The sequence below is a fragment of the Lynx canadensis genome, chromosome D3, assembly GCF_007474595.2.
Source record: "Lynx canadensis isolate LIC74 chromosome D3, mLynCan4.pri.v2, whole genome shotgun sequence".
Lineage (NCBI taxonomy): Eukaryota > Metazoa > Chordata > Mammalia > Carnivora > Felidae > Lynx > Lynx canadensis.
This window is the reverse complement of record NC_044314.2, coordinates 88,205,740-88,230,459: the sequence shown is the minus strand read 5'-3', so window position 1 is coordinate 88,230,459 and position 24,720 is coordinate 88,205,740. Positions and strand designations below refer to the sequence as shown.

General features: G+C 65.9%; 1 protein-coding gene across 23 annotated transcripts in view; it reads left to right on the top strand.

Moving 5' to 3' along the window:
- Window positions 1-24,720, top strand: part of NCOR2 (nuclear receptor corepressor 2) — a 183,099-nt gene that overhangs the window by 138,910 nt on the left and 19,469 nt on the right. For 16 of the 23 annotated variants that reach the window (XM_030336915.1, XM_030336910.1, XM_030336912.1 and 13 more), the window contains 13 exons: window positions 318-368; window positions 1,350-1,977; window positions 8,830-8,950; window positions 9,868-10,024; window positions 14,010-14,174; window positions 15,184-15,323; window positions 16,041-16,143; window positions 16,315-16,419; window positions 16,741-16,844; window positions 20,321-20,471; window positions 22,713-22,853; window positions 23,199-23,285; window positions 23,938-24,233. In XM_030336915.1, the coding sequence (XP_030192775.1) occupies window positions 318-368; window positions 1,350-1,977; window positions 8,830-8,950; window positions 9,868-10,024; window positions 14,010-14,174; window positions 15,184-15,323; window positions 16,041-16,143; window positions 16,315-16,419; window positions 16,741-16,844; window positions 20,321-20,471; window positions 22,713-22,853; window positions 23,199-23,285; window positions 23,938-24,233 (2,249 nt within the window). The remainder of the gene's footprint in view (window positions 1-317; window positions 369-1,349; window positions 1,978-8,829; window positions 8,951-9,867; window positions 10,025-14,009; window positions 14,175-15,183; window positions 15,324-16,040; window positions 16,144-16,314; window positions 16,420-16,740; window positions 16,845-20,320; window positions 20,472-22,712; window positions 22,854-23,198; window positions 23,286-23,937; window positions 24,234-24,720) is intronic. The other 7 variants (XM_030336924.1, XM_030336923.1, XM_030336920.1 and 4 more) reach the window with 3 other exon arrangements.

Genomic DNA, 24,720 nt, shown 5'->3' with positions numbered 1-24,720 from the left:
GCAGTCCTGGCCGCCTCTGAGGCCAGCGCCCCCACCCCCGGGGTCCTGGGAACCCAGAGCCAGACGAGGCCGGTGACTCGTCCAGAGACACCCAGGAGTGGGTGGGACTGGCGGGACCCCGTCATGGGCCAGGGCCGCTGCGGACCGTCGGGGCTGAAGGGAGAGGGTGCGTCGCTCCAAGCCGAGAGCCGCCATGGCTCCTCCCTGCCGCCTGCCGGGCCCCAGGCCCACCGCCGGCCCGCCTCCCCGGCCGCCTCCTCTCTCCCGCCTGCTTCTCCTGCCGCCTTGCTTCTAACCCTTCTCTCCCTTCCTTCCAGCCTTACATGCCTCTGGGAACGAGGTGCCCAGAGGGGAATGCAGTGGCCCAGGTACGAATGGAGCCATCTGGCCTGGGGGTGGGATAGGGTTAGGGCTGCCCGGGGGTACGGGGCATCCTGCGGTCGCCCGTCTTCAGCGAGGGGCCCCAATTCTGTGAGCATGCCTCTGTGAGTGCCACCATTTGTGCTGTTGCTGCCTCTGTGCCCCTCCCCGGCTCAGTGTCTGTTCCCCGTGCTGTTCCCTGACACACTCGTGCACATCTGTACGCTCGGTTCCATCGTCTTGTTGGCTTTCACCGGTGCTGTCGTTCGTGACTTTTATGTCGTTTCATTCGCCAGCAGCAAGTGCAGGGGTTCTCAGATGTCCCCGTTTTACACAAAGTGGGGGAAACCGAGACCCAAAGAAGTGGCAGGAGTGTGTTTTTTTAAGGCTGAAGAGCCCAGTCAGAACCTAGCTGTCCTCGCCTTTCGTCTGTCCCCACATTCGGCCACTCGAAGGACGTTGCTGAGCACCTGCTGTGTGCCAGGCCCTGTGGGATGGGGATGGGGGTGCTGAGGCTTTCCCCCCTTTCCCCTCAGGCCCCTCAGAGTTCATGGGCCCCTTTTACGTTGTCGTGGTGATGTAATAGCAGATCGTCACCGAGCGTCACCCTGTGCTGCCACACCTCCCGGCTCACTTTCCCTGTGAGCTGGGATTCGCTCTCCCCACTCTACAGGTGGGGAAAGCGAGGCCCAGAGGTAACGCGCATTACCGTGGCCGGGCTTCCCGCGTGCGCGCAGACAGGGACGGAGCGCTAAGGCCGCAGCCCTGGCCGCACCGGGGTGCCGGCGACCCCAGGGCCCGGGCTCCGGGGTCGGCAGGGGGGCAGGGCAGGGTACCCAGGTGTGTAGGAGCCTTGATGGGGCAACCGCATCCTGAGATTGTGCTCTGGAGCCGGGACGGGCAGGTCTGGCCTTGAAGAAGGCCGCCCCCGCCTCTACCCCTGTGCCCCCCGCACCACTCACCCTTCCTCCTCCCCACCCCTCCCGCAGCCACCGTCAACAACAGTTCTGACACCGAGAGCATCCCCTCCCCCCGCGCCGAGGCCGCCAAGGACGCGGGGCAGAACGGGCCCAAGCCCCCGCCTGCCCCAGGCGCCGACGTGCCAGCCCCTGAGCCGCCCACACCACCGCCGGAGGATGCGCTGGCCCCCGCCGAGCCCGCCCCGGCCCCCGAAGCCGCCGGCCCGCCCACGCCCCCACCGGCACCCCCGTCGCCCACCGCACCCCCTCCTGTGGTCCCCAAGGAGGAGAAGGAAGAAGAGGTTGCCACGGCCCCCCTGGTGGCAGAGGAGGAGGAGCAGAAGCCCCCCGTGGCCCAGGAGCTGTCCGTGGACGTGGGCAAGTCAGAGGAGCCTGCCGAGGCGCCCCCCACAGAGCCCATCAAGAGCGAATGCAAAGAGGAGGCCCCGGAGGACGGGCCCCACAAGGGCAAAGGAGGCCCTGAGGCCAGCGTGGAGGCCGCCCCCGAGGGGGCCCTCAAGGTGGAGAAGAAAGAGGGCGGCGGCCCTGGGGGCAAAGCCCCCACGACCAAGGGAGCAGGGGCCCCCCAGGACAGCGACTCCAGCGCCACCTGCAGTGCGGACGAGGTGGATGAGCCCGAGGGGGGCGACAAGAACAGGTGAGCGGTGGGCACACCCGGGAGGCGGCTTCTGTCCCCCGCAAAACTTCTGTGCCTGCCCTCGGGGAGCGCGGCCCGGCTGGAGGAGGGGGCGGTCGAGGGGGAAGCGCGCCGGGCGGGGGCGGGGGTGGGGGGCTGGCTTCCGGGGCTGCAGCACGAAGCCCCGCGACCCGGGTGGCCGGAGGTGTGCCGGTGCGGCCGGGGCCCTGCCACTGTGCCGGCGGCTGGCCGTGCTCGGTGCTCTGCACCCCCACCGCTGCCTCCGTGTCCGTGTGCCGTTTTCCCCATGTTTCTTTTCCTTGCGAGCGCACCGTCCTGGGATTTGGGGCCACCCGAATGACCCCATCTGAACTCGATCGCGTCTGCAAAGAGCCTGTTTTCCAAATTAGGTCACGTTCACAAGTCCCTGGCTGTTAGGACTTGAACGTGTTTGGGGTGGGGTGGGGGCGGGGGTCACAATTCCATCCTTAACAGGGCCGGTGCCAAGGCCCGGGGGTGGGAAGGAGCCCGTGTGCTGCGGGCGGAGTGCCGGAGTGACCCAGCGAGGGTCAGCTGGCCGTGCCAGCTCCTGGCCCCGTTCTCAGGGGAAGGCTCCGCTCAGCCGGCTGTGACTTAGGCTCTGAGAACAGCCAGCTGCCAACGCGGGGCGATGCGCGGGGGTGAGAGAGGCCTGCCACGTCCCGGCGGACAGTGGTGCGGGTCTGCCTGAGGCTGCTGGTCGCAGGATCCCGAGGTCACTGGCGGCTCCTGTCCCGTCCGCCAAGGGTCTGGGTGCAGGAACTTGGGGCCCGTGTCCTGGCTCCCAACGGATTGAGCTGTTGAGGCCGCTCTCCTGCTGGGGTGGCCTGGAGGGACCCCGTGCCGTTTCTGTTTGGACGCCACTGGTTCTGAGACGCGTTCCTCCCTTTCTCACTTTTGTCTCTGCCCCTGGCACAGGACGGTTCTCACCCCAAGCCCCGGAGCGCTGGATTTTAGCCACTTTTGGCACAGATGCTTGGGGACCCTGAGACCCTCGGCCAGAAGCAAAGCTCGTACCCCGGATTCGGGGCCGGTTGCGGGCAGCTGAGGGCAGAGGTACAGAGGCCCACTCCCACCCACATCTGGACACTGGAGGAATGTTTTCTAGTGAGGCAGGCGGGTCATTTTTATTTTGACTAAAAACAGTGCGGTCTGTTGTCTCTCCTCTCCCGTCTCTCGGAAAAGTTCTGGGCAGAGCGAGAGGGAGGAAAATCTGACTTTCAAATCGCCGAGTTCACTCGGAGCCTTTCCTCTGCCCCGTGATTCACCTTGGGGCACGTTAGAATGGCAAGTTCTAGAACATTCCATGGGGAAATCAGATTCACCCAGAGCTCGTTGGGTCTTCACACGTTCCACAAAAGGAGATGAGCCACGTTGTCCCCAGGTTTCCGTCTCCAGGGGTCCCTGGGGGCCACCACCGGCAGCCTCACCCCACCCGTGTCAGGAGGAGGACAGTCTGGTGGGTGGCCCTGTGACAGGCAGAGGCCGGGCCAGCTTCCGGGGGCTCAGAGCTCCTGAGCTTGCCCTTGGAAAACAGTGCCCTCAGTGGAGGATTGGGCCCACGGCCAGGGTCCAGCCACTCCGCTCGCTCTTTGTGCCTGGGTGATGGGGTCAGGGCGGACTGCTCCCCACCCTGCTCCTGCTGGCCGTGGGGACGGAGTCATGGAAACATATGTTTCTGCTCTTAGCGGGAAGAGTGCTGAGCTCATGGGGCAGCCGTGCTGATAAGCCGCCTCCCGGAGTGTGTTTGGGCTCACGTGGCCTGCCCAGACTGGGGAGCTGGGAAGGCTGGGCTCAGCCCCCCTCACCCCCCGGAGCCCTCTGGCCGGGCCTGAAGGCCCCGCACCCCCAGCAGAACAGCCCCACCCGGGGAACGTGTCCTCCCCCTGCCCCGTCCTGCTGGGTCTGGCTCTGTCCCCTCTTCCCGCCTGGACGTCCAGCATTCGATCCCCGGAGAGCAGCAGCCCCGGGCTGGGAGTCCGGACACCTGGTTTAGTCACGCCCTGTGTGACCGAGGCTGGGCCCCCGCCCTCAGAGCCAGGCTGGACTGAGGCCAGCTCGCTGACCTCTTCCTGGCTGGCCGCCTGCCACCCCTCCCTCCCCCCCCGCCCCCGGCCGCGGCCGCGCAGGCAAGATGCGTCAGAGCAGGCCCTGGCAGCCAGGGCCTCCCGGAAGGGCTGGCGGGACGGGTGGGCCCCCGCACGACCCCAGGTCCTGGCCGCCCGCCCCCTCCCGCCCTCCTTCCCGCCTGGCGGCCCTGGTGTGGTGAGCCGGGCGGCCCTGGACGCGCCCAAGATGCGTGTGGTTCTGGCCCCCGCCGGCCGACCTTTGGAGGGAGGAATCCTATTCTGCTCTCGCTGTCTGTCACCTTCTGCAGGCAGCTTGGCCGGGAGTTTTCTTGGCTGCCGACCAGAGATAGTGGCCCCGATTGCAAAGCCTAGAGCTCGCCTGCCCTCCTCTGTCCCAGTTTCCAGAGAAGGTGCCTTGGCACTTTCTCGTGGGCTGGGGACCTCGGAGAGCCCCTTCCCCCGGGCCTCAGTGTCCCCGCTGCGGGCTCACCGTGAGCGGCACAGACAGGCCTGGTGCCAGGCTCACACACGCTAGGTGCTCAGCGAACAGCTTGCCGCCTGTGGGTCCGCTGCGGGAACGCTGCAGGTTTCCTCCGAGAGCCGCTGGAGTGTGGGTTCTTCCACCGCGCCCTTGAAATTCTGCAAGAATCCTACCAGCAGTTTCCCTGTCGTTGCTTTATTCCGTAAATCACTGGGCACCAGTGCGCGTCAGGTGCCCTTCTAGGTGGGAGGGATGCTGGGAACAGAACGGGTGAGCCCTGATTCCAGAGCGCTTCTGCTCTGGTAGGAGCGGCCAGCAAGGCACGGGAACATTAAAGGGGCGGAACAACTGTTCCTGCGATGAGTGGGTGATGGGAAGATCGGGGTGTGGGGAGCAGTCAGGGAGGCCTCTGAGGAGGTGGCGTGGGAGGGCGATCAGAGCCGGTGGTGGGAGGTGTGGGCAGGAACAGGCAGGGGAAAGGCCCTGTGGCCGCATGAGCTTCTGCTCGGTGGAGGCCAAAGAGGCCTGCGGTGGGGTGGAGCGAGGGAGATGGGCGGGGAGAAGGTGACAGAGGAGGTGACAGGTTCCCTCCCTCTCCAGCCCCAGCGTGGCAGCGAGGATGATCTCAGCCTGGTGATAATGGGGAAGCCAAGGGGGGCACTAGTGAAGAGGGGCGCCCTGTCGCAGACCCAGAGCGTCCCCAGCCCCCTGTTGCTCATCGGTCACCCCCCCTCCAGCCCTGGCCCTCCAGCGTGGGAAGGAAACCCACAGTGACTGGGAGATCCCCTGTCCTGCTCAGCCCAGGGTGCTGCTGTCGGTATTCTGTGTGTGTGCTCCCTTGTTCCCCCAGAGAACAGTTCCCGGTGGCAGGGGTGGGGAGGGGGTGACGGTCCTCATGCCCATTTTACAGATGAGGAAACTGAGGCACAGTGGTTCAGTCATACGGCTGAAGGTGGGATTAGAACGGGGAGCGTGAGCCCTGAACTGCTCCCGGCCGTGCTGCCGCCTTCCCCTGCCTCTCCCGGGTCACATGGCTGGTGCCAGGCTCCGAGAGCCCCGCCCCACCCGGGCCTCCCGAGAGGAAAATAAAAGCTGCTGTCTTCCAAGAAAACAAAGGAAAGAGAACAGAGGCCCAGCCGCCCCTGAGGAGGCTCCTGGAGGCGGTGCTCAGCCGCTGTGGCTGCTGGAACGAGGGGAGGTTGGGAGCGGTGGGAGCGCCCGTCTTCCCGTGCCTTTGGGGGTTCCGGACCCTGAGGCCTGTGAAGGACTTGAACCCAGACCCTTGCTCTGGGATGCCACCCTCTTACAGTGAGGGGTGGGGCTGGCTGCGGAGCGTGGCGCCCGTGGCCCCAGTCCCCACTGAGCTCCTGCCTCCCTCTGTGGGGGTGCTCAGGCAAGAGGGGTCCGGGTCTCTGTGCGTGCCCCCAGCGCTTGCTTGTGGAGAGCCTTAGAGGGGCAGCCCCCGCCCTTCTGCCCTCCAGTCTGACTTGCCCCTCCCTGGGTGAGGAGGTGGGGAAACCAAGGCAGGCGCAGGCTCCAGGGGAAGGCCCTGGTTCACGGCCCATTTGGCGGGGACCAGACACTTTGCTTTATGCGTGCTCTGAAAGCATTTACGCAGACACAAAATGTTACTTCTCAACTTTAATACTTGTGTCTGTGTTTTTTGTGTATGCATCAAATACGACATCTTACTGTTCCTGGAAGCAATACGGTTAATCAAACTCTTGATTTTACGGTTGGCGTACGGTACGTTCTTTTTTTTTTTTTTTTTTTTTTTTTTTTTTCGTGACAGCTTTATTGAGATATAATTCACATAGCGTACTACGTAGCCGTTAACGTGCACAGCTGAGCGGAACGGGTTTTAGTCTGTTCACAGAGACGTGCGGCCATCACGGCCGTTGAAGCCCAGAACGTTTTCGTCACCCCCCACCCCCACCCCAGAGAAACGCTGTGCTCAGCCCCCCTCCCCGCGCCGCCCCCGGCCCCCCACTCCCCTAGCTTCTGTCTCTGGATTTGCCTCCTCTGGGCATTTCATCCCGGTGGATTCATGCGTGTGGCCTTTTGCGTCTGGCTTCTGTCACTTGGCACGTGGTTTTCCAGATCCTCCCGGTACTTTCTCCCCCTTATGGCTGACTCCTATTTCACCGTGTGGACGGACCACGTTTTGTGTATCCTTGAAGCCGATTCTGGGCACATGGGTGGTTTCTCACCTTTTGGCTGTGGCGACAGTGCCTCTGCGACCTTAGCGAACCGACCTTGTGCGTGCGTGTGTGGACCCGTGTCCTCAGTTCTCCTGGGCAGACGCCCCCAGAGTGGGACCGCCAGGTCAGATGGTAACCGTCTTGCCTTTGCAGTAACTGCCAGGCTTCTTCCGCAGCGGCTGCAGCGTGTTCGTTCTTAAGTTCAGGTTAACGAGGGCCCGTTGGTTTCAGTGGATGCTGGCAGGCGGAGGGGAGGGGAGGCCGGCTGAGGGGGCAGTTGAGGCAGGTGGGGAACATCAGGACTGCTGATGGCGCGGGTGCTCACGCCCGTTGGGGTGCCTGGTGCAGGGGGGCAGGGAGGGGCAGCGGCCACAGGGGAGGGAGGCCCGAAGCCCTCGGAGCATGAGCAGGGCAGGTAGAGAGGTGAGGGCGGGCGGGCGGGGGAGCAGGCGGGGAGGACCGTGGAGGCCGGCGGAGCACGGAGAAGTCAGGACGACCTTCCCCCGCGCGCCAGGGGCAGCCCCGGCGGGCGTCACCGCGTCTGTCTCTGCTCAGCCGAGCGTGTGGCAGACGCGGGCGGGAGGCGGTACCCGCAGGACGGGCTGTCATGGCCGTGGCTCGGCGGCTCGGCGGCTCGGCCACCACGGAGAGCAGAAGGCGCCCAGGCCTCGAGTCGGGTGTGCGCCCTGTTCCGTCCCCAGGAAGGAGGCACGTTTACCTCACGGCTGGGCGTCTGGCTCCGGCGGCTGGGCGTCTGGCTCCGGCAGCTGGGCGCAGAGAGCCGCGAGCCACGTCCTCGTTGTCACGGCCCTTGCCTGGAAGGCGGCGGCTGTGGCTTACGGTCTGCACGTGGCGTCGCCTGACCCGGTCACGGCACACAGTAGGGGCTGTGCCAACAGAGCCCTCTGGCCGTGGGGACCCGGCCTCAGCTTTGCCCCCCCGCCCCCGGGCGAGTCCCAGCCCAGGGCCAGTGCCCTCGCGCGCCCTGATGGGTCACCGGTGGCGTCCCTCAGGCAGAGGTTGGATCCCGGGTCTCTCCGTGCTCCCCGGGCACAGCGCTGGGTCTGCTGTGTGCTCAGCAAGTGCAGGTCTCGGGAGGGACTCAGGAGCTGGGCGGGAACCTGGCAGCCCCGGTGGGTAGGTGAGGGTCAGGCCGGGGCAGACTGAGATCCCACCCCAGAGACCCCTTGCCGACGAGGGAGGCGGATAGGGGCTGTGGCAGCTTGCTGTGCCCAGTACTCTGGGGTTTCCTGGAAATCCCTGAGGACTTCCTGAAGGAGGTGACGCCCGTGAAGAGGGCAGGCTGTGTCTGGGTGCCCCTGCACGGGCGGGGCCCCGTCCCTGGCGTCCACTTGGGCCCTGCCAGGTGCCCCGGGCGGGTTCCCGGTCGTGTGTGTCAGCAGCAGACGAGGCGACCGCGCTCTGCGGAATGAAGCACTTACGGGCCCGGTTCGGCTCGCGGCCGTGCTTGTGGCTGATGGGCAGACGGGTGCACGCTGACCGGGCCCTCCACACGAAGCTTGCAGCCCGTGTGCTTCCAGCGCCTCAGAAGCGGCGGGCCGGTGAGGTGCGAGTTCTGGTTCAGCGGGCGGCTTCCCCGGCTCCTGCCTCCAGTACGTGGGGTCCACTCAGCTCCACGCCGGGCACCTGAGCCTCCCCTGTGTGGGTGATGAATAATCTCCCTGAATCTCTTAAGCTCGCCGAGCCTTAATCTGGTTGAGTCTTCGGCTTTGCTGCAGCTCTGGAAGAGCCCTGCGCGGCGCGGGCCCCGAGTCTCGGCCTCCCTGGGACTTTGCTTGCCTGGGGCTGTCTCGGGGGTGGGGGGTATTGAATCCTGGCCTGGGCCTCTGGGCTGGGCTTGGAGCGGGTCTTGGCTCCTCACGGACCCGGCCGGGACCAGAGGAGGGAGGGAGGAGTCGCCTGGCCCCGTTCCCCACCCCGCCGCGTCCTGGTTGGTCTCCTCGGCCGGGTGACCCTGGACATTTGCCCCGCTTCTGGCGGCCCCCTCCGGCCGGGTCCTGCAGGGCTGGAGCCCGGAGAGGCCAGCGGTGAGCCTGTGGGCTGACGCTCCTCTCCCCCTCAGGCTGCTGTCACCACGGCCCAGCCTCCTCACCCCGAGCAGTGACACCAGGGCCAACGCCTCCCCCCAGAAGCCGCTGGACCTGAAGCAGCTGAAGCAGCGGGCGGCCGCCATACCCCCGATCGTGAGTGCCCGGGCGTCCCTCCCGCACCCCAGGACTCCTGCGAGGAAGGCAGCAGCCCCCCCCGCGCCCCCCACCTTCAGCCCCGGTTCAGGGAGGCGGCGCAGGAGGGCGGGTGCCCAGCTCCGGGGGGGCCGGGGGGGGGGGGGCCAGCACCTGCAGCCTCGCTCTTCTCGGCCCTTCCCGGCAGCCTCCTGTTTCCTGGAGAAATCCCCGTGGAGATGAGGCGGGAGCAGCTCCAGGGCTCTGGCGGGCGTGCAGGGTGGGGCTCTGGAGGAACCAGGGAGCTTGCGGCCTGCGGGTCTCCCTCCCGCCCTCCCGGCCCGGTGCCCGCGCGGGCCCTTGCGGCCCGAGGGGCCGCGCCCACCGTGCCCACCTCCGCCCTGCCCCCCGAGGCTTCTCCAGAGCTCCCCCAGACCAGGGAGGGCAGGACATCCCCCGGCCGTCTCGGCGCCGTGGGCAGAAAGGCGGGGAGACCCCGTGGGAGGCGCCCCAGGAGAGGCTGTGGGGAGCCCCGAGGCCGCGCAGGCAGAGCCCCTCGGAGGAGCCCCCTCGTCACAACGGCCCGGCCTCTCTGAGGAGGTGCGGCCGGGGGGCTGTGGGCTGGGGGGCTTTCGGAGTGAGGGGCACGGGGCGGGCCAGGCTGTGCTGTATGGCCAGCTGCCGGGGCCGGGCGCGGTCCTGCTCGTCCGTCCCGACCTCCCAGACCCGCGGAGACTCGGGGCAGGGGGCACGGGCGGCCACACCCCGCGCCCCTTCTGCAAAGACCTACCCTCCCGCCCCCTGAGCTGCGCGCCTTTGAACACCTCGCCGCCTTGGCCTTCGGGCTTGTCACCTGCGGGGGGCCTGGAAGGCTTTCCCCGATCTCTGCGGCCCACGGACGGCCTGTCAGGATACTCATTTCCCCTCGCTTCTCTCAGCAGGTCACCAAAGTCCACGAGCCCCCCCGGGAGGACGCGGCTCCCCCTGCCCCCCCGCCGCCACAGCACCTGCAGCCGGAGAACGACACCCCACAGCAGCCCGGCAGCAGCCCCCGAGGCAAAAGCAGGAGCCCCGTGCCTCCTGCCGAGAAGGAGGGTGAGTGGGCGCCCGTGGCCGTGGTGGAGAGTAGGGGGGCGTGGGGGGCACGACGGGGACGGGGATGAGGGCCGTCCGTGCGCGTGGGCCGGCTGTCGTGGCTCCGAGCCTGTAGGGGCAGGCAAGCCGGGTAGGTGAGCGGAAGCGGTGGAGGCGAGGCAGTGGGGCATGCTGGGAACGGTGGCGAACCGGGAGCTCCTGGTCTGAGGCGGGCACCCGCTGGCTTCCGCCGAGTCACCCCGTGGCGGTGCGGGCCTGCCGTTGTTCTTCCGGACAAGCCAGGAACCTGTGTTTTCACGTGAGATCTGGTTTCTCGGCACTGGCAACGTTAGAAGTTGTTCAAAGACGCCGTGTCTGCACGCAAGCGCGTCTGTGGCGCAGCCTCTGATTCCACGGGATTCCGCCCACGTGTGAGCTTCTAGAGCCGTAGAGGAGGCTCGGCGCCCAGCTGGCAGCGGCCCTGGGCCCCGGGCCGGAAGCGCTGCCCCACTCCAGCGCTCACCCTGACCTTGCTCCAGGCCGAGGTCGCCGGGTCCAGCGGGGAGCCCGTGGGGTAATTCCCGGAGCAGCTGTGTTACGGCAGCTGCCCGGGGCGCGCTTTGCTGTGGCCACGGGAAGCTCAAGGTCAGGAGACGGGCCAGGCGTGGTTTCTTGCGCTCTGCGGTTTCTCTCTGCCTCACACTCCCCATCGGGCCCAGGAAGTTCCAGGCCCGTGTCCCCGAAGGGGCGCCCTTCCCCGTTCAGCCTGGCGCGCGGTGGGTCGGTGCGCATCAGAGGTGCTGGGCGCAGTTCCTCCAGGGTCCCCCCCGCGCCGGGCCAGCCTCGGGTCCCGCTGGCCGCTCGAGGGGTCGGAGGGCGGGTGCCACCTGCACCCGCTTCTCACGTACAGAGCCCTTCCCTAGGAAGCCGGATTGGCCCTTGGCCGTGGGCCCCCTTGAGGGTGCTGCTGTGCGCCTGTGTGAGAACAAAAAGCAGGGCCGTCCCTGAGGGAGGCCCGCTCCACGCTTCCCACTAGTGACACGGGCCTGCCAGACATGCCCCGTGTAGTCATCCTGCCCCCTCGCCTCCCCGAGTCCACTCTCCCCTGCTGCGCGAAGTCTTAGACGCCACCCACACGGGCGGGCGGGGGTGCATCCTGGCCGGCACGCAGGCTGTCTGCTGGCCACTGGGTCGGGACACTTGTTGAACACCTGTGATGGCCGAGTGCCGTGCCAGGCGGCGGGGAGTTGGCAGTGAGCAAGGTGAAGGGATCGAGGGCTCTTTTTGTGGTTGAGAAGGACGTTAAGCCAGGACACACGCAGAAAGAAGGAGTCATTCACGTAATTAAAGAACGAAACAGGGTCGGGGAGGCTCAGAGGAGGGGTCTCTGTGGAGGTGAGGTCATGGGAAGATGTGGGGAAAGGGCATTCATTCCAGGCAGAGGGAATAGCACACGCAAAGGCCCTGGGGTAGGGACGAGCTTGGTGTGTTTGGGGAGCTGCCAAAAGGTGGATATGGGCGGTGAGGGGGTAGGAGAGAGGATCAGAGCAGGAAAACTGGGGCCCGGATTACGTAGGGCCTCGTAGGCCACGGTGCTACAGGGATTCTGTCTCGGGTGTAGGAGAGGCCTCTTTGGGAGGCATTTTGATGTGTCTGTGCTGTGGGGAGTAATCTGATTTATATTTTGGAAAGATGTCCCCCTCTCTCTGGCCATTGTTGAGGAGGAAGGGCTACAGGGAGTTGTGGGCAGATGGGGGAGGCCACCGTGCTGCTCCCGACCAGCTGTGGTGGCAGTCTGGACTGCAGGGTGACCGCGGAGGCGGGGAGTTTGTTTCAGAGGCAGAAGGCAGCCGGGCCCGCTGAGGGACCCGAGTGGGGATGAGGGCGCGGGGTGTCTGCCTTCTCCCGGGACCCTGCCAGCCCCCCACGCTGGGACCAGGACGCCTCACTACAGGGAGGAGCCGGGCCTGGCTCTGGAGAACATTCCAGGCTCGGGGCACCAGCCCAGGGGTTTGCTGCGTGGCAAGGCCAGGGCCCCAAGCAGCTCTGACCCGTGCCGGATCTGAGCAGGGCTAGGCCACCCTCGGGTGGCCGGGCATCACCCGGGGCCAGCCAGGACCTGCTGGGACAGGTCATGGGCGCGTCCTGGGTGCCACCACCGGTGGTTTCTGATTGCAGCGGGGGGGGGGGGGGCTGTTTTCCTGGAACGGCTCCCCGCGGCAGACAGCGCCCCTGGCCTCAGGCACCATTCTGGTCTCTCGGGAGCTCCGGGCTTCCCGGCTCCTGCGTGGGCTCCCCCGGGGCCAGCTGGAGGAACAGGTTGTCTCTCCAGGCCCCTGGCCTCCCGCCCAGGCTGGTCCGGCCCCAGGAGCCCCCCAGCCCCCACCCCTGCCCACCACAGCCCAGGCTGAGCTGCAGGAGGCAGGGGTGGGTAGCTGGACGAGCAAGGCCCCGGGGGGGGGGTGTTCAGGCCAGGCCCTGTGGGGGCGCCTCCATCAGGGGCTGTTGAATGCCTACACGCGGTTGTTCCCCACATCTGCGACCCCCTCCTGTGGGCTGCCCGCCTCACCAGGGCATGGGTCCCGGGGGCTCGGTCTCTCGTGGGAGAGCTGTGGAGAATCCGGAGCGGGCCCACCTGCGCCGCCACCTGCTGTGCCCGTGGCAGGCCTCGCTGCTCCGTGCTAACGCTCCCGTGGGCCTTCAGAGCCTCCCTGCGCCATCGGAGGTGGCCCGAGAGACCACACCTGCCTGCTGGTTCCTGCCCCAGGGGTGGAGAGTTCTGGGGTTTCCCAGTTGTGTCTCCTGCCTGGCTTCTCAGCCACTCACCTCCCCTAGTCGCTGAGCCAGCTCTCAAGGGAGAGGTTTGGAGCTTGGGGCAGGTTTCAGGAGGGTAGGAGGTGGGCGGGCGAATGCCGTGACCACAGACCTGGGCCCCTGGCCTCTGGCCGTGGCTGCGGGGTGTCCCCAGGCCTGAGAACCTGGGGCCAGCTTTCATTCATCTTCCTGTGGGCACAGTGCCTAGTGAAGGTTAAGGTCACAGTCTGTAGCCTGACCGCCCGGGCTCGAAGCTGCTTCCCCTCCCAGCGGTGGGCCTTTGACCTGATGACTTTGCCTCTCCTGGCCTCAGTTTTCCCAGCTGTAAAATGGAGGCGGTGATAGTTCCGTTTAGGGTGCAGTGAGGATAAACGAGTCGGTACACAAACAGGGCTTCGAGTGCCGGCTCGTGGGAGGCTGTGGGAGGGCCTTCGTCTCCTGTTCTGTTATCTGTGGCTGCAGAGGCCAGGAGGTTGAGGGTTCAAATCCCGACTTGGCCACGTATTTGATGGTGACCTTGGATAACTCCACCGATGTGTCTGTACCTCAGTTTCCCCCTCCACGCAACAGATCTGGTAACGGCCTCCTTCTCGCAAGCTTGCTCCTTGGATCCATGCTGGCGGGATGCTTAGCACAGTGCCTGGCACACAGTACGTGCTCAGCAAACAGGCGGCCGTGGTGGTCGTTGTTATCCCGAGGGTCTGCACCTCCAGTCGGCCCTCCTGCCAGGGCATACGTATCGAAGCAAGCCTTCGTCACTGTGCAGAGGCCAGCGAGCTTGTTCTAGAAAGAGCCGGACAGTCAATGTTTCAGACTTTACGGGCCAGACGGTCTCTGCTGCAGCTACTCAGCTGTGCCGTAGACAGTAAATAAACGGGCGGACGCGGCCGTGCTCCAGAGCGAGTGTCCATACAAAATCAGGCGGCGGGGCCCAGGCCACCAGCTCCAGCCCCTGCCTTGGAGGTTGGTCCAGGGTCCCTCGCTTGCCTGGCACGCTGCGGCTCAGAAGCTCCCTGGGATCTCAGGGGCTCAGGGCGGTGCTGGCCTGCAGACTTGGTGGGCTCCCAGCATAGTCCCCCTTACTACTGGCCAGGACCCCATCCTTGCCCAAGGCCAGTCCAGTGGGCGCAGGAGAGCCTTGTTTGGGCGGGGCTGGCCAAGTACGGCTGACGGCCCTGCCTCATCCCCTCAGCAGAGAAGCCTGTGTTCTTCTCGGCCTTTGCAGCTGACGGCCAGAAGCTGCCCACAGAGCCTCCGTGCTGGACGTCGGGCCTGCCCTTCCCTGTGCCCCCTCGTGAGGTGATCAAGGCCTCCCCGCACGCCCCTGACCCCTCGGCCTTCTCCTACGCCCCGCCTGGTGAGTAGCTCGGCCCGAGCTCGGTCGGCCAGTGCAGTCAGTCATTGGGTGCCAACTCTTGGCACTGGTTTGGAGCTGCATGCGGAGGGATCTTAGAATCTGATGGGGCCCAGCAAGACGGATGGTCTGGTCGGTGAAGGGAAAGAAGGGGGTCTTTTGAGATTAGAGAAACGTGCAGGATTAGAGTTGAAGCCACTGGCAGTAGGGAGCCATAGGAGGTACTTGCGCTGGTGAGGGGGCAGCCCTAGAGTGGGGCTCTGTCTTCCACCAGTGACTTAGAGCTAGAGAATGGGCAGGTGGAAAGAAAAGTCTGGGGGGAAGGGAGGAGGGGAGGGACCTGCTTTGGTTTACAGATACGTTCAGCCGGGGGTTGAGATTCTTTCTGGGTCCTCCAGTCCTGCCGGGGCCCGCCAGCAACAGAAGTAGCACATCTGGGGACTGCTAAGGGCTGTGATGTCAGCAAAGGCCGTCCTAAGCAGAGCTGATCCCGAAGCATGAGTGGGATAAACGAGCCAGGAGCAAAACAGGGCGAGACAGGCCAGGCAGAGGAACTGCACGTGCAGAGGGTCGGAGGTAGGAAAGAGCGGGAGAAACTTGAGACACAGAATCCGGCTGCCTCGGTGGAAGCTTGGTGCCCAAGCTGTGGGTCCGGGGAGACCACGGGCACCAGGTCGGGGGCACCTGAAAGCCGTGTCAAAGTTTAAGAGTTCATCCTGGGGGCAGTGGGGAGCCACGGAAGGCAAACAGCAAGGGGAGGATGTGAACCAGTAGGCTTTTCAGAATTCCTTTGAGGGGAATGGGCTGCTGTTGGCGGGGGAGGGGGTAAAGTGGGAACGGGGAGACCAGTTAAAGGGGGTCCGGGCTGGAGGTGAGGGGCTTAGACGGGGGCTGGGCTGTGGCAGGGTGGAGGGAGGCTTCCCTAGGGAGGGAAGGGCGCGTGTGGACAGGCGCCTGTGGGGGGTGGTCTGTCTGGCAGGGGCCCTGTGACGGACAGGCGTGTGCCCTACAGGTCACCCACTGCCCCTGGGCCTCCATGACAGCGCCCGGCCCGTCCTGCCTCGCCCACCCACCATCTCCAACCCGCCGCCCCTCATCTCCTCCGCTAAGCACCCCAGCGTCCTCGAGAGGCAAATGAACGCCATCTCCCAGGTGAGGCGGGAGGGTCAGCACCCCCCCCCCCCACCGGAGCATCTGTGTGGCCTGGTGCCCAGAGAACAGCCCCTTCCTCTTTTGGGGTTCAGGCTTTCCGTCTGTAAAGAGGGGCATCGGAAACAACGGTGCCTCGGTGGGGGCTGGGCACCCGAGGGGCCGGGGTCGTCTCTGTGCCCTTCACTGCTAGAGTCCGAGCGGGCTGGAGTTTGCCCCAGGACCTGGGGACTCGGGCAGTCAAGAGCACGGACTCTGCAGCCAGACTGTGTGGCCTTGGGCAAATTACCTAAACTTGCTGTGCCTCGGTTTCCCCTCTGTGAAACGGAAGGTCGGATGCACTCGACAGCGCGTGGTGAGCCGTCTGTGGCTGCCTGCCCCTTCGCCTCCCTGACGTATCCGCCTGTGCGGGGAGGGGCGGGGCCGGGTGTCCGCTTTGCCCCGGACCACACGTGCGCACCGTTTCCTTTACGCCCCACCGGCTCCTGATGGCCGCTTCGCAGGTGAGGGGATCGAGGCCCAGGAGAGCTGGGGACTTGACCGTGGTGACTCAGCTGAGCAGCGGCCTGGGACTTGAGCCCCCGGCTCCCCGCCTGCGTGGGATTCCGGCGTGCCCCTCCCCTTGGGCTCTCGCAGAAGGGGCGTCAGGACGCTCTGGCTGGGCGTGTGGTGGAGGGACTGCGAGGGCGCCCGTGAACCCGTGACCTCTGCCCCCCACAGGGAATGTCGGTGCAGCTCCACGTCCCTTACTCAGAGCACGCCAAGGCCCCTGTGGGCCCCATCACCATGGGGCTGCCCCTTGCCATGGACCCCAAGAAGCTGGGTAAGGATCTGGGCCCCCCACCTCGATGGCCCGGGCGGGGCTCCAGCTGTCCACGTTGGGGGCTTGAGGGGAGGGTGCCGAAGCCCGGCCCCTGGGTAGGGCTAGGTGGGGGCCGTCGCCCCAGGCCCCTGCACCTGTGCTGCGTGGCTCACCGCTCTCACCCGTCCCCAGCGCCCTTCAGCGGAGTGAAGCAGGAGCAGCTGTCCCCGCGGGGCCAGGCTGGGCCCCCAGAGAACCTGGGGGTGCCCACAGCCCAGGAGACATCTGTGCTGAGAGGTGAGGGCGTGAGGGGTGGGCGTGAGGCCCGGATCCTGCCCTGCGTCCCTAGCGGGTGCCCCTGTGCTCTTTGGAGGAGGGTCGAGGGAGGAACGGGTACTTTGATCCCAAATCCGAGGATCATCAGCTCCCACAGGGTCCAGAACCCTGTCTTCCTGATTGTTTACCTTGCCGTTTAGGGCCAGGGGGACCTTCTGCCCCAGGGGAGACCCCAAGGGGGGACTCGCCGGTCACCAGGAGCCCGGTCTGGGTGGCTTTTAGGGCCGGGACCTGGGAAGGGGTTGTGGACACCCTTTATGCCCCGTGTCTCGTGTCTTTTAGGGACGTCTCTGGGCTCGGTTCCGGGAGGAAGCATCACCAAGGGCATCCCCGGCACGCGGGTGCCTTCTGAGAGCCCCATCACGTACCGTGGCTCCATCACCCACGTAGGTGTCCCGGGGCACCGCACGAGGGGCGGGGGGAGGACCCGCGGGCCGCGGCTCCAGACGCGGCCCTGACCGCAGGCAGAGCCGTGGGCCGGCCCCTCTGTTCCCCCTGGTGCCACCGCATGGCACCTGTCTATCGGTGGGTGTGATGATGTCCTGGGCACAGCAGCTCGTTCCATGGTCGTTTCTCTTGTCTGTGTGGAGCCACGCACCCCAGGTGCTGAGCAAAACGCAGAAGTGGCTGCTCCCAGGGGGCCGGCTGGGTAGCCGGAGGACGTAGGCCGGGGCTCACAGGCCGTGAGAACGGGGCGGGTGACTTCAGAGTGCCCGGTGCTCCAAACTGAGTGACGCACCATGATTCAGAATGCCCGGGCCTGCTGAGGCCACACGGACGGGCAAGTCGGGGAGACTTCTCGGGGGTGAGCCTCCTGCAGGAGTCTCGGAATGGCGAGTGGGCGCGTCTCCACACGGGCGAGGGCCAGTGAGGGCCGCGGTGCCTGGAGCAGGGAGGGGAGGCCACCTTCAGGCTGTTTGCGGACAGGTGCTCCACACTGTGGCCGAGCCGGCCCCCACCCCTGGGGGGAGTCGGTCACGAGGCCCTCCTGTGATGCAGATGGGGGGGGGGGGGGGGGGGGGGCTCTGTTCTCCACCTGACCAAGGCCGGGGGCTCCCTGTGCATCCGGGACACGTTGAACCCTCTCCTCCCTGGCCAGTGAGCACGAAGTGTGACACCACCGGCTCCTGGGGTCCTTAGCTCCCCGGGCTTTATTTTCCTTCCTTCCACCCAGGTCCAGACAAGATGCTTTATGCTGGCACAGAGCCCATGCTAGGATAGCCCATTTTATAGATGAGAAGACCGAAGCCCAGAGATTAAAGCTGAGGTCACATGGCTAGTGAGCAGCGGACCCGGGGTTTCGTGCCCAGCCGCGTCTGGCCCTAGAACACGGTGCCGGAGAACGAGGAGCCAGAACACACGTGTGGGCGTGCCCCTAAGTACACGTGCAGACACGCTCGCATACAGGACACAGGCACGGACACACACGGCGGGACAGGCGGGTGCACAGACGGGCTCGCGCGACACCCCCCGCCCCACCCACACGCACGTTAGAGGCGCCGCGTCCCGCCATAGGCTGGGCGGCAGGGAGGCGTTTTCGACCCCGGTGGCCTCAGATCAGACCACAGAGGGGAAGGAAAGCTGTAGGTTTTGAAATAACAGGCTTCGGGAGGCAGCCTCGCTGAGTGCAAAGAACGAGCACCCGGGGCAAAAGTCAGGCCGGGGTGTTCAGGTCCCCGCTCTGCCACCCACTCACTCGAGCAGGGGACGGCCCCTCCTGACTCGGTTTCCCCTCTGGGGAAAAGCACTCCTCCCGGAGTCTTTCTCAAGGGGCCGGTTGTGATTAAGGGTCGAATTCCGGGTCCCCTCGGAGCCCACCTGCCCTGGGTTTCCCGGCAGCTGTGACCCACGCCGTTTCGGTCACTCACACCCCGTCGGCTGTTTTTCGCAGAGGGTGACAGCTGCCAGAACACGTGGGAGTCAGACGCTCCCACGGCCTCGCTTCCGGGTGGCGGCGGGGAAACCCGGCACAGACCACAGGCACGCGCACGCGCCCGTGAACCCAGCGGGCGTGACGCCCCTTCGCAGGCTGGAGGAGGCCCCGGCGCGCCGTCCTCCCTGGGGCTCCTCCCGCCCCCGGGAGCGAAGTTCGCTGGGGTCCGCTCCGGGAGGCTGCAGGCTCCCGTCCCCGAAACAGGCCGTAGGCAAACAGTCTCCCCGCCCGCACGGGTTCGCCCCGTGTGTCGTCCCCAGGGGCGGCGTCCGCAGCCCTTCGCGTCCCGTCCTCTGCTGAAGCCCAGACCGCCTTCGGTGCCTCCAGCAGAGCCCCTTCCCACCATCCGTTGTGGTGTCTGCTCAGCCCCTGCTTTGCCCGAGAGGGGCCCGGTCACAGGCCCGGTTCTGATGGCGCCCGCCCCCACCCGGCTAAGGGGTGTGCTGGCAGCGGCCGCCTCTGGAGGAGCCTGTCCTGACAGCTTGGCCCTGTTGGGCGCCCCGGGTGGGACGCCCAGCTATCCCCCAGCTCTACCGCGCTGCGCACAGATGCTTCCCCGGGGGCGGGGAGACCCCGGCCAGAGCCTTTGCTGGGGGAAGCCTGGGGAGGTCGTCCACATCGAGAGCGCCCTCCTGCCCCCTCCTCGCAACGCAGGGCCTGCAGGAAAAGCCCAGCACGTGCCCTTAGCCCGCAGGGGGGGGATGTGTCTCAGCAGACGAGTTTCTCTGGGACCGCTCAGGGCTCGCTGGTCCGGGGCTTGGCACTCAGTAGGACCCCCACATCTGTGAAATGGCTCCAGTAATCTTAGGAAAAGAAGGAGAGAGACGTCTCGATTTAGGGCGAGCTTGTCTGTGTCAAGCGCCTTTGAGAATTACAGATGCAGAGGTTGTTCCCGTTTTGTGGACGTACAGACTGAGGTTCAGAGAGGCAAGGTGACTTGACCCAGGCCACCCGGCAACTCGTTTGTACAGCTGCTGTTTGACATCCAACAGTCTGACCCGGTTGGGGGGTCAGTACCTGATCCCCACGCTCATGTTCTCGGAGGTTGCCCAGGGCAGGATGGCACTCCCTGTGGCTGTCTTCTCTCTGCTTGGATACCTCCCCTCGTGGAGAGCTCCCTCTACGGTCGTGGTTCTCCTTTGTGGGCAGCTCTGCCTCCCAGGGGACGTTGGGCAACGTCTGGGGACGTCTCGGATTGTTACGCCTTGGAGAGGGGCAGATCGGGGAGGCTCGGTGTCTGGCATCTAGCGGATAGATACTGGGGGTCCTGCTACGCATCTCACACACCCAGGACACTGGCCCCACGCGTCATAGTGCTGGGGTTGACAGACCCTGCTTTGGGAAACCGGGGTGCCTGGCACAGTACAGGGCACAGTACAGGGACAGGATCTCAGCACCCCCATTAGTTACTGTCGGTGCTTAACACGTCAGGGCTCTCAGAAGGTAAAACCCGTACAGTTCAGGTTGGAACACAGACGCCAGGGCCGGACGACCTGGGTTCCAATCCCAGCCCTGCCCCTCCTTAGCTGGTGACCCCGGGTGAAGTCACCTAACCGCTCAGTGCCTCGGTTTCCCCGTCTGAAATAGGCATCACGACCGTGCCTGCCTTAGGATTATTGCCAGGATTAAACGAGTTAGTAGGTAGAGGGGGCTCCGGATGGTTTCCGTTCCGTGGCGGGCGCTCAGTAAGCACACTTAGGATTCACCTTCCTGATGTGGTGCTGTTCCGCCGGGCTTTGTCTCCGCCTTGGGAGCAGCACGTGGATGCACACACGTGTGCACTGGTGGACCCAGCGCGTGTGTGCATGCGCCTGTGTGCGCTGGGAGGGCACACGTGTGTGCACGCTGGACGCGCCCGCGTCGTGCCCGCCGAGCCCGAGGGACCCCCGTGTGGAGCCTGCCGGGGGCTCACCCGCTCCGTGCCCGCAGGGCACCCCGGCCGACGTCCTGTACAAAGGCACCATCACCAGGATCATCGGCGAGGACAGCCCGAGTCGTCTGGACCGCAGCCGGGAGGACAGCCTGCCTAAGGGCCACGTCATCTACGAGGGCAAGAAGGGCCACGTCCTGTCCTACGAGGGTGAGTCCTGTTGTTAACAGCCCCGAGGAGCTGGCGGGGCGGCCTGGGGCCAGCCAGGCCCTCGGCCTTCCTTCCCGTCCGTGGGAGTCTATCAGTGCTGGGAAAGAACCTCGAGACGGAGGGCCGAGGCGGGCGCTGGAGGAAAGTGGGGCCACGTGGTATTTATGGGGAGCCCAGCGGATGCAGCCCCCCGCTCAGAGAGCTCTCAGGACACCACGTGAGATGCAGATTGTGAGTGTTGGAAACCTACTCCTCCAGCCCTGTCCACCAGACCCCAGGCTTTGGTGTTTCTAGAGCTGCTCAAGAGAGGAGTGTCCGGAAAAACGTGGTGGGGGTAAAAAGGCAGCCAGATGCCTTTGGAAAACAGATCTGGGGAGTTGGTGCCCTTCCTGAGTGGTCGAGAACCAGGGAGAAGCCTTTCATCCCCGTTTTCCGGGTGTACCGTCACAGTGGTCCTTCTCTCTGGCCACCCTCTGGCCCCTCGACAGACCGGGAGGCTTGGGATCAGGGGAGCAGGGTGTTTGGCCCATTGAGGTGGCTTCACCGGGAGCCGGGGCTGGGTGACAGCACGAAGCGTGACCAGAGAGGTGGTGACCCTCCTGTCCCTGCAGGATGCAAGCCAGCAGCAGGCGAGGGCTGGTCTCCCTTTCACCTCCGCTCAGTTCTTTACAGTTTAGGGAACTAATTGCCAGAGCAGAGCGGGGAAACCGAGGCCGACACTGAGCTCTGATCGGCAGCACACGGGGGGCCAGCGGGAGGTGATGGCCAGCGTGACCCTCCACCTCCCCTTGCCTCCGCCCCCTCTCCCCTTCTGGGTTCGGGGCCCCCGGCCAAGGCAGCCCGCGTGGGGGCACTTGGGGGTACAGAGCCGCGTATGAGGTTCCTGGCGGCCTCGGGCAGAAGTCAGCCGGCGGGCACCCCTCTCGGCACTGAGCACTCACCTCTGCTCAGTCCCTGGCACCGCAGGGCCCTAAGTTGCTTCTCCTCTGGCGAGCAGGCATCTCTTTTCCTCTGTGCCTGCTTCTGCCTGTGCCCGCCCGCCCCCTCGGTGCCGGCCAGGGGTGGAGGTGGTGCCGTGTGGCCGCGGGACAGGCCGTCGGCTGCGTATTTGGGGCCAGCGTCAGCGTGTGGCTGAGGGGGGCCCGGGGTCGAGGTGTGTGGGCGGGGAGGGCACAGGCTCCGCTCGGGTCCCCGGACCGGTTCTCGAGCCCCTGTGGCTCTCGAGTGGTCATGTGCAGAAATGCGGGCACACGAGGCCTTCGAGTCCCTGACGTGCTTCCTGGAGCTGCGTGGCGAGTGAGGGCGGCGGGCCAGGTGGAAGGCGGCAGGGAGTGGGGACGGGCCCCCCGGCAGCCCGGACGGCGACTGTGGTGCGACGGTGGTGGACGTCGCCCCGTGTGGATGGGAGGCCACCAGCTCACTGCTGATCTGCCCTTTTATGTCACGTACTTTTTTCCCATTTTGGTCTGAAACCACCGTGTTCAAATATCAGCGATTAATTCTCAAGAAAAGCAGCCCAGTATGTCTGCAGGCCGCCGGCCTGTAGCCTTTGGAGCGGACTCCGTGTAGGAACAGGGGGCGGAGCTTGTTCTCGGGGGGGTGGCCTGGGGCCGTGGGGAGCTTACTTCCGACGCCCCGGCCTCGGCCGCCCTGAGGGGGAGAGGCTGTGGGTGGGGCTCCAGCCTGCCGGGCGAGGCTGGGCCTCTGTCTTCTCAGACCCCGGGCCTGTCTGGGGGGCCCCTCTGGGCTTCTGCCGGCTTAGCAAGGCCACGTGTGCCACGGCCAGCCCTCCCAGATTGTACACTCTCCCCACGTGGACTCGTAAGGCGCGCCCACGCTTGTACACACGTGTGCGCAAGGACACGGGCACACAGGTACATTTGCGCGCACGGCCTCACTTCGTTCTTGGCGGCCAGGCGTGTGTGTGTACGTGCACACGCCCACACGTGCACACACAAATGGTTGCACGCTGCTGCCGGATCTCTGCTCACACACGCGTGTGCGCTGCTGTTCGTGTCCCAAGCCGGCACCCGTGTGAGGACGTGTTTGCGTGCACACCCACGTGGCCACGTGTAGCCGAAGGCACGCCCCTGAGACGGTGGGTCGGGGCTCAGGCCCTGGCAGGACCGCCCGCTGGGGTTCCCCGCGAGGCTCAGCCGGGCCCTGTGGCGGGGCCGCGTCTCCTGTCCCCGGGCCCTGTGGGCCGCCAGCCCCCCGCCACGAGCGCGGTCTGCTTTCCAGGTGGTATATCTGTGTCCCAGTGCTCCAAGGAGGACGGCAGGAGCAGCTCCGGACCCCCGCACGAGACGGCCGCCCCCAAGCGCACCTACGACATGATGGAGGGCCGCGTCAGCAGGGCCATCTCCTCTGCCGGCATCGAAGGTGGGCACCGGGACCTGGCGGGGGGGGGGGGGGGGGGGGGGGGGGGGCTTCCCTTCCCTTCCCTTCCCTTCCCTTCCCTTCCCTTCCCTTCCCTTCCCTTCCCTTCCCTTCCCTTCCCAACTCAGTGCCTTAGAGCGCCCCCTGGAGGGAGGGCGGGGACGGTTGGCCCGATTTTCCGGAGAGGAAACCTGGGGCTGGGGTTGGCTGAGGGTCGGTCTGGAGGCGGTGACGGCCCCCCCTCCCGCCCCCGAGAGGGTCCGGTGCCAGCGCCCCGCCATCATCTTGGGGACTGCTTTCAAGTGGCCACGGGACCCACGTAACCCTGATGCGGTTGCCCCCCTCCAGGTCTCATGGGCCGGGCCATCCCGCCGGAGCGACACAGCCCCCACCACCTCAAGGAGCAGCACCACATCCGAGGCTCCATCACACAAGGTGCCAGCCGCCCACCGCCCCCCACGGCGTCCGGCTGCCCGCTGCCCTCAGGGCAGCTCTAACGAGGGCTCAGAGGTTTCCCTCCGGACGGGCGGGGGGCGGGGGCGGGGAGCCGTGCACGCGTACGCGAGCTGTACGGGTACGGGCTGAAACGGAGAGCAGGGACACTTGTTCCTTAGAAACGTAGAGGGAAAGCAGATTACCAGCCGCCGCCCTGCCCTCGCTAGGTTTACTGAGCCTCTGTTTCGTGCTCGGTACTCACCAAGTGCCGCTTCGGTGCTGTCGTGTGAGGCCGGCGTTACCGCTTACTGGCACTCACCGGCAGCTTCCGTTACCACGTCACCCACGTTGTCTCGGCTGGTCGGTGGCCAGCCACCTGCTACGGGCCCCATCCCGTGCTTTCCGTCTGCGGTTTCTCACTGAACGTGCGCGACTCGGTGAGGGGTTTCGATTAGTAGTCCTGTTCTGTATGTGAAGAGACTGAGGCTCGGAGGCTCAGAGAGGGCAGGTCATGTGCTCAAGGCCACACGGCGGGTGCGGATTAGAAGCCAGGTCGTCTGGCTCCAGAGTCACTGGAGGGCGGAGACCCCAGGGTCGGACGGGGCACGGTGGGGCGCAGAGCCGAGGGCCAGCGCCCCGTCCTCCTCGGCAGGGATCCCGCGGTCCTACGTGGAGGCCCAGGAAGACTACCTCCGTCGGGAGGCCAAGCTCCTGAAACGCGAGGGCACGCCGCCACCGCCCCCGCCCCCACGGGACCTGGCCGAGGCCTACAAGGCCCGGCCCCTGGAGGCGCTGGGCCCCCTGAAGCTGAAGCCGGCCCACGAGGGGCTGGTGGCGACGGTGAAGGAGGCCGGCCGCTCCATCCACGAGATTCCCCGGGAAGAGTTGCGGCGCACGCCCGAGCTGCCCCTGGCCCCGCGGCCGCTCAAGGAGGGCTCCATCACACAGGTAAGGAGCCGGCTGGGCAGGACAGCTGCTTCCCTGGCCTCTACAAATGGGGAAACTGAGGCTCGCCTCAGTGGATACCTTGCCCGAGATTACACAGCTGCTCGCCACTGACCCTTTGCCGTGTGCGTTCCAGATTCTGTGCTGAGGGCTTTATATCCGTGACCTCACTGAATTGTATTTACGCCCTGTGGGGTCTGTAGCCATTATCCCCGTTCTTCAGCTGGGAGAACTGAGGCCCAGAGAGCCCAGGCAGCCCGCTACAGTCCCCGAGCTCACCGTGAAAACGAACGGCTGCTGCTGTCTGGGTTTTTGTTACAGGCCAGGTGCCGCCTGAGCACCTCGCGTCGTGCCCAGTTTAGCCCCCGCAGCCACGCTCTGAGGGTCTCATTTTATCGGTGCGTAAATGGAGGCTCAGAGACGTGAAGTGACTTGTCCAGGGTCACACAGCAAGTGAATGGCAGTTGGTGAAACCCAGATGTTCCTAAAC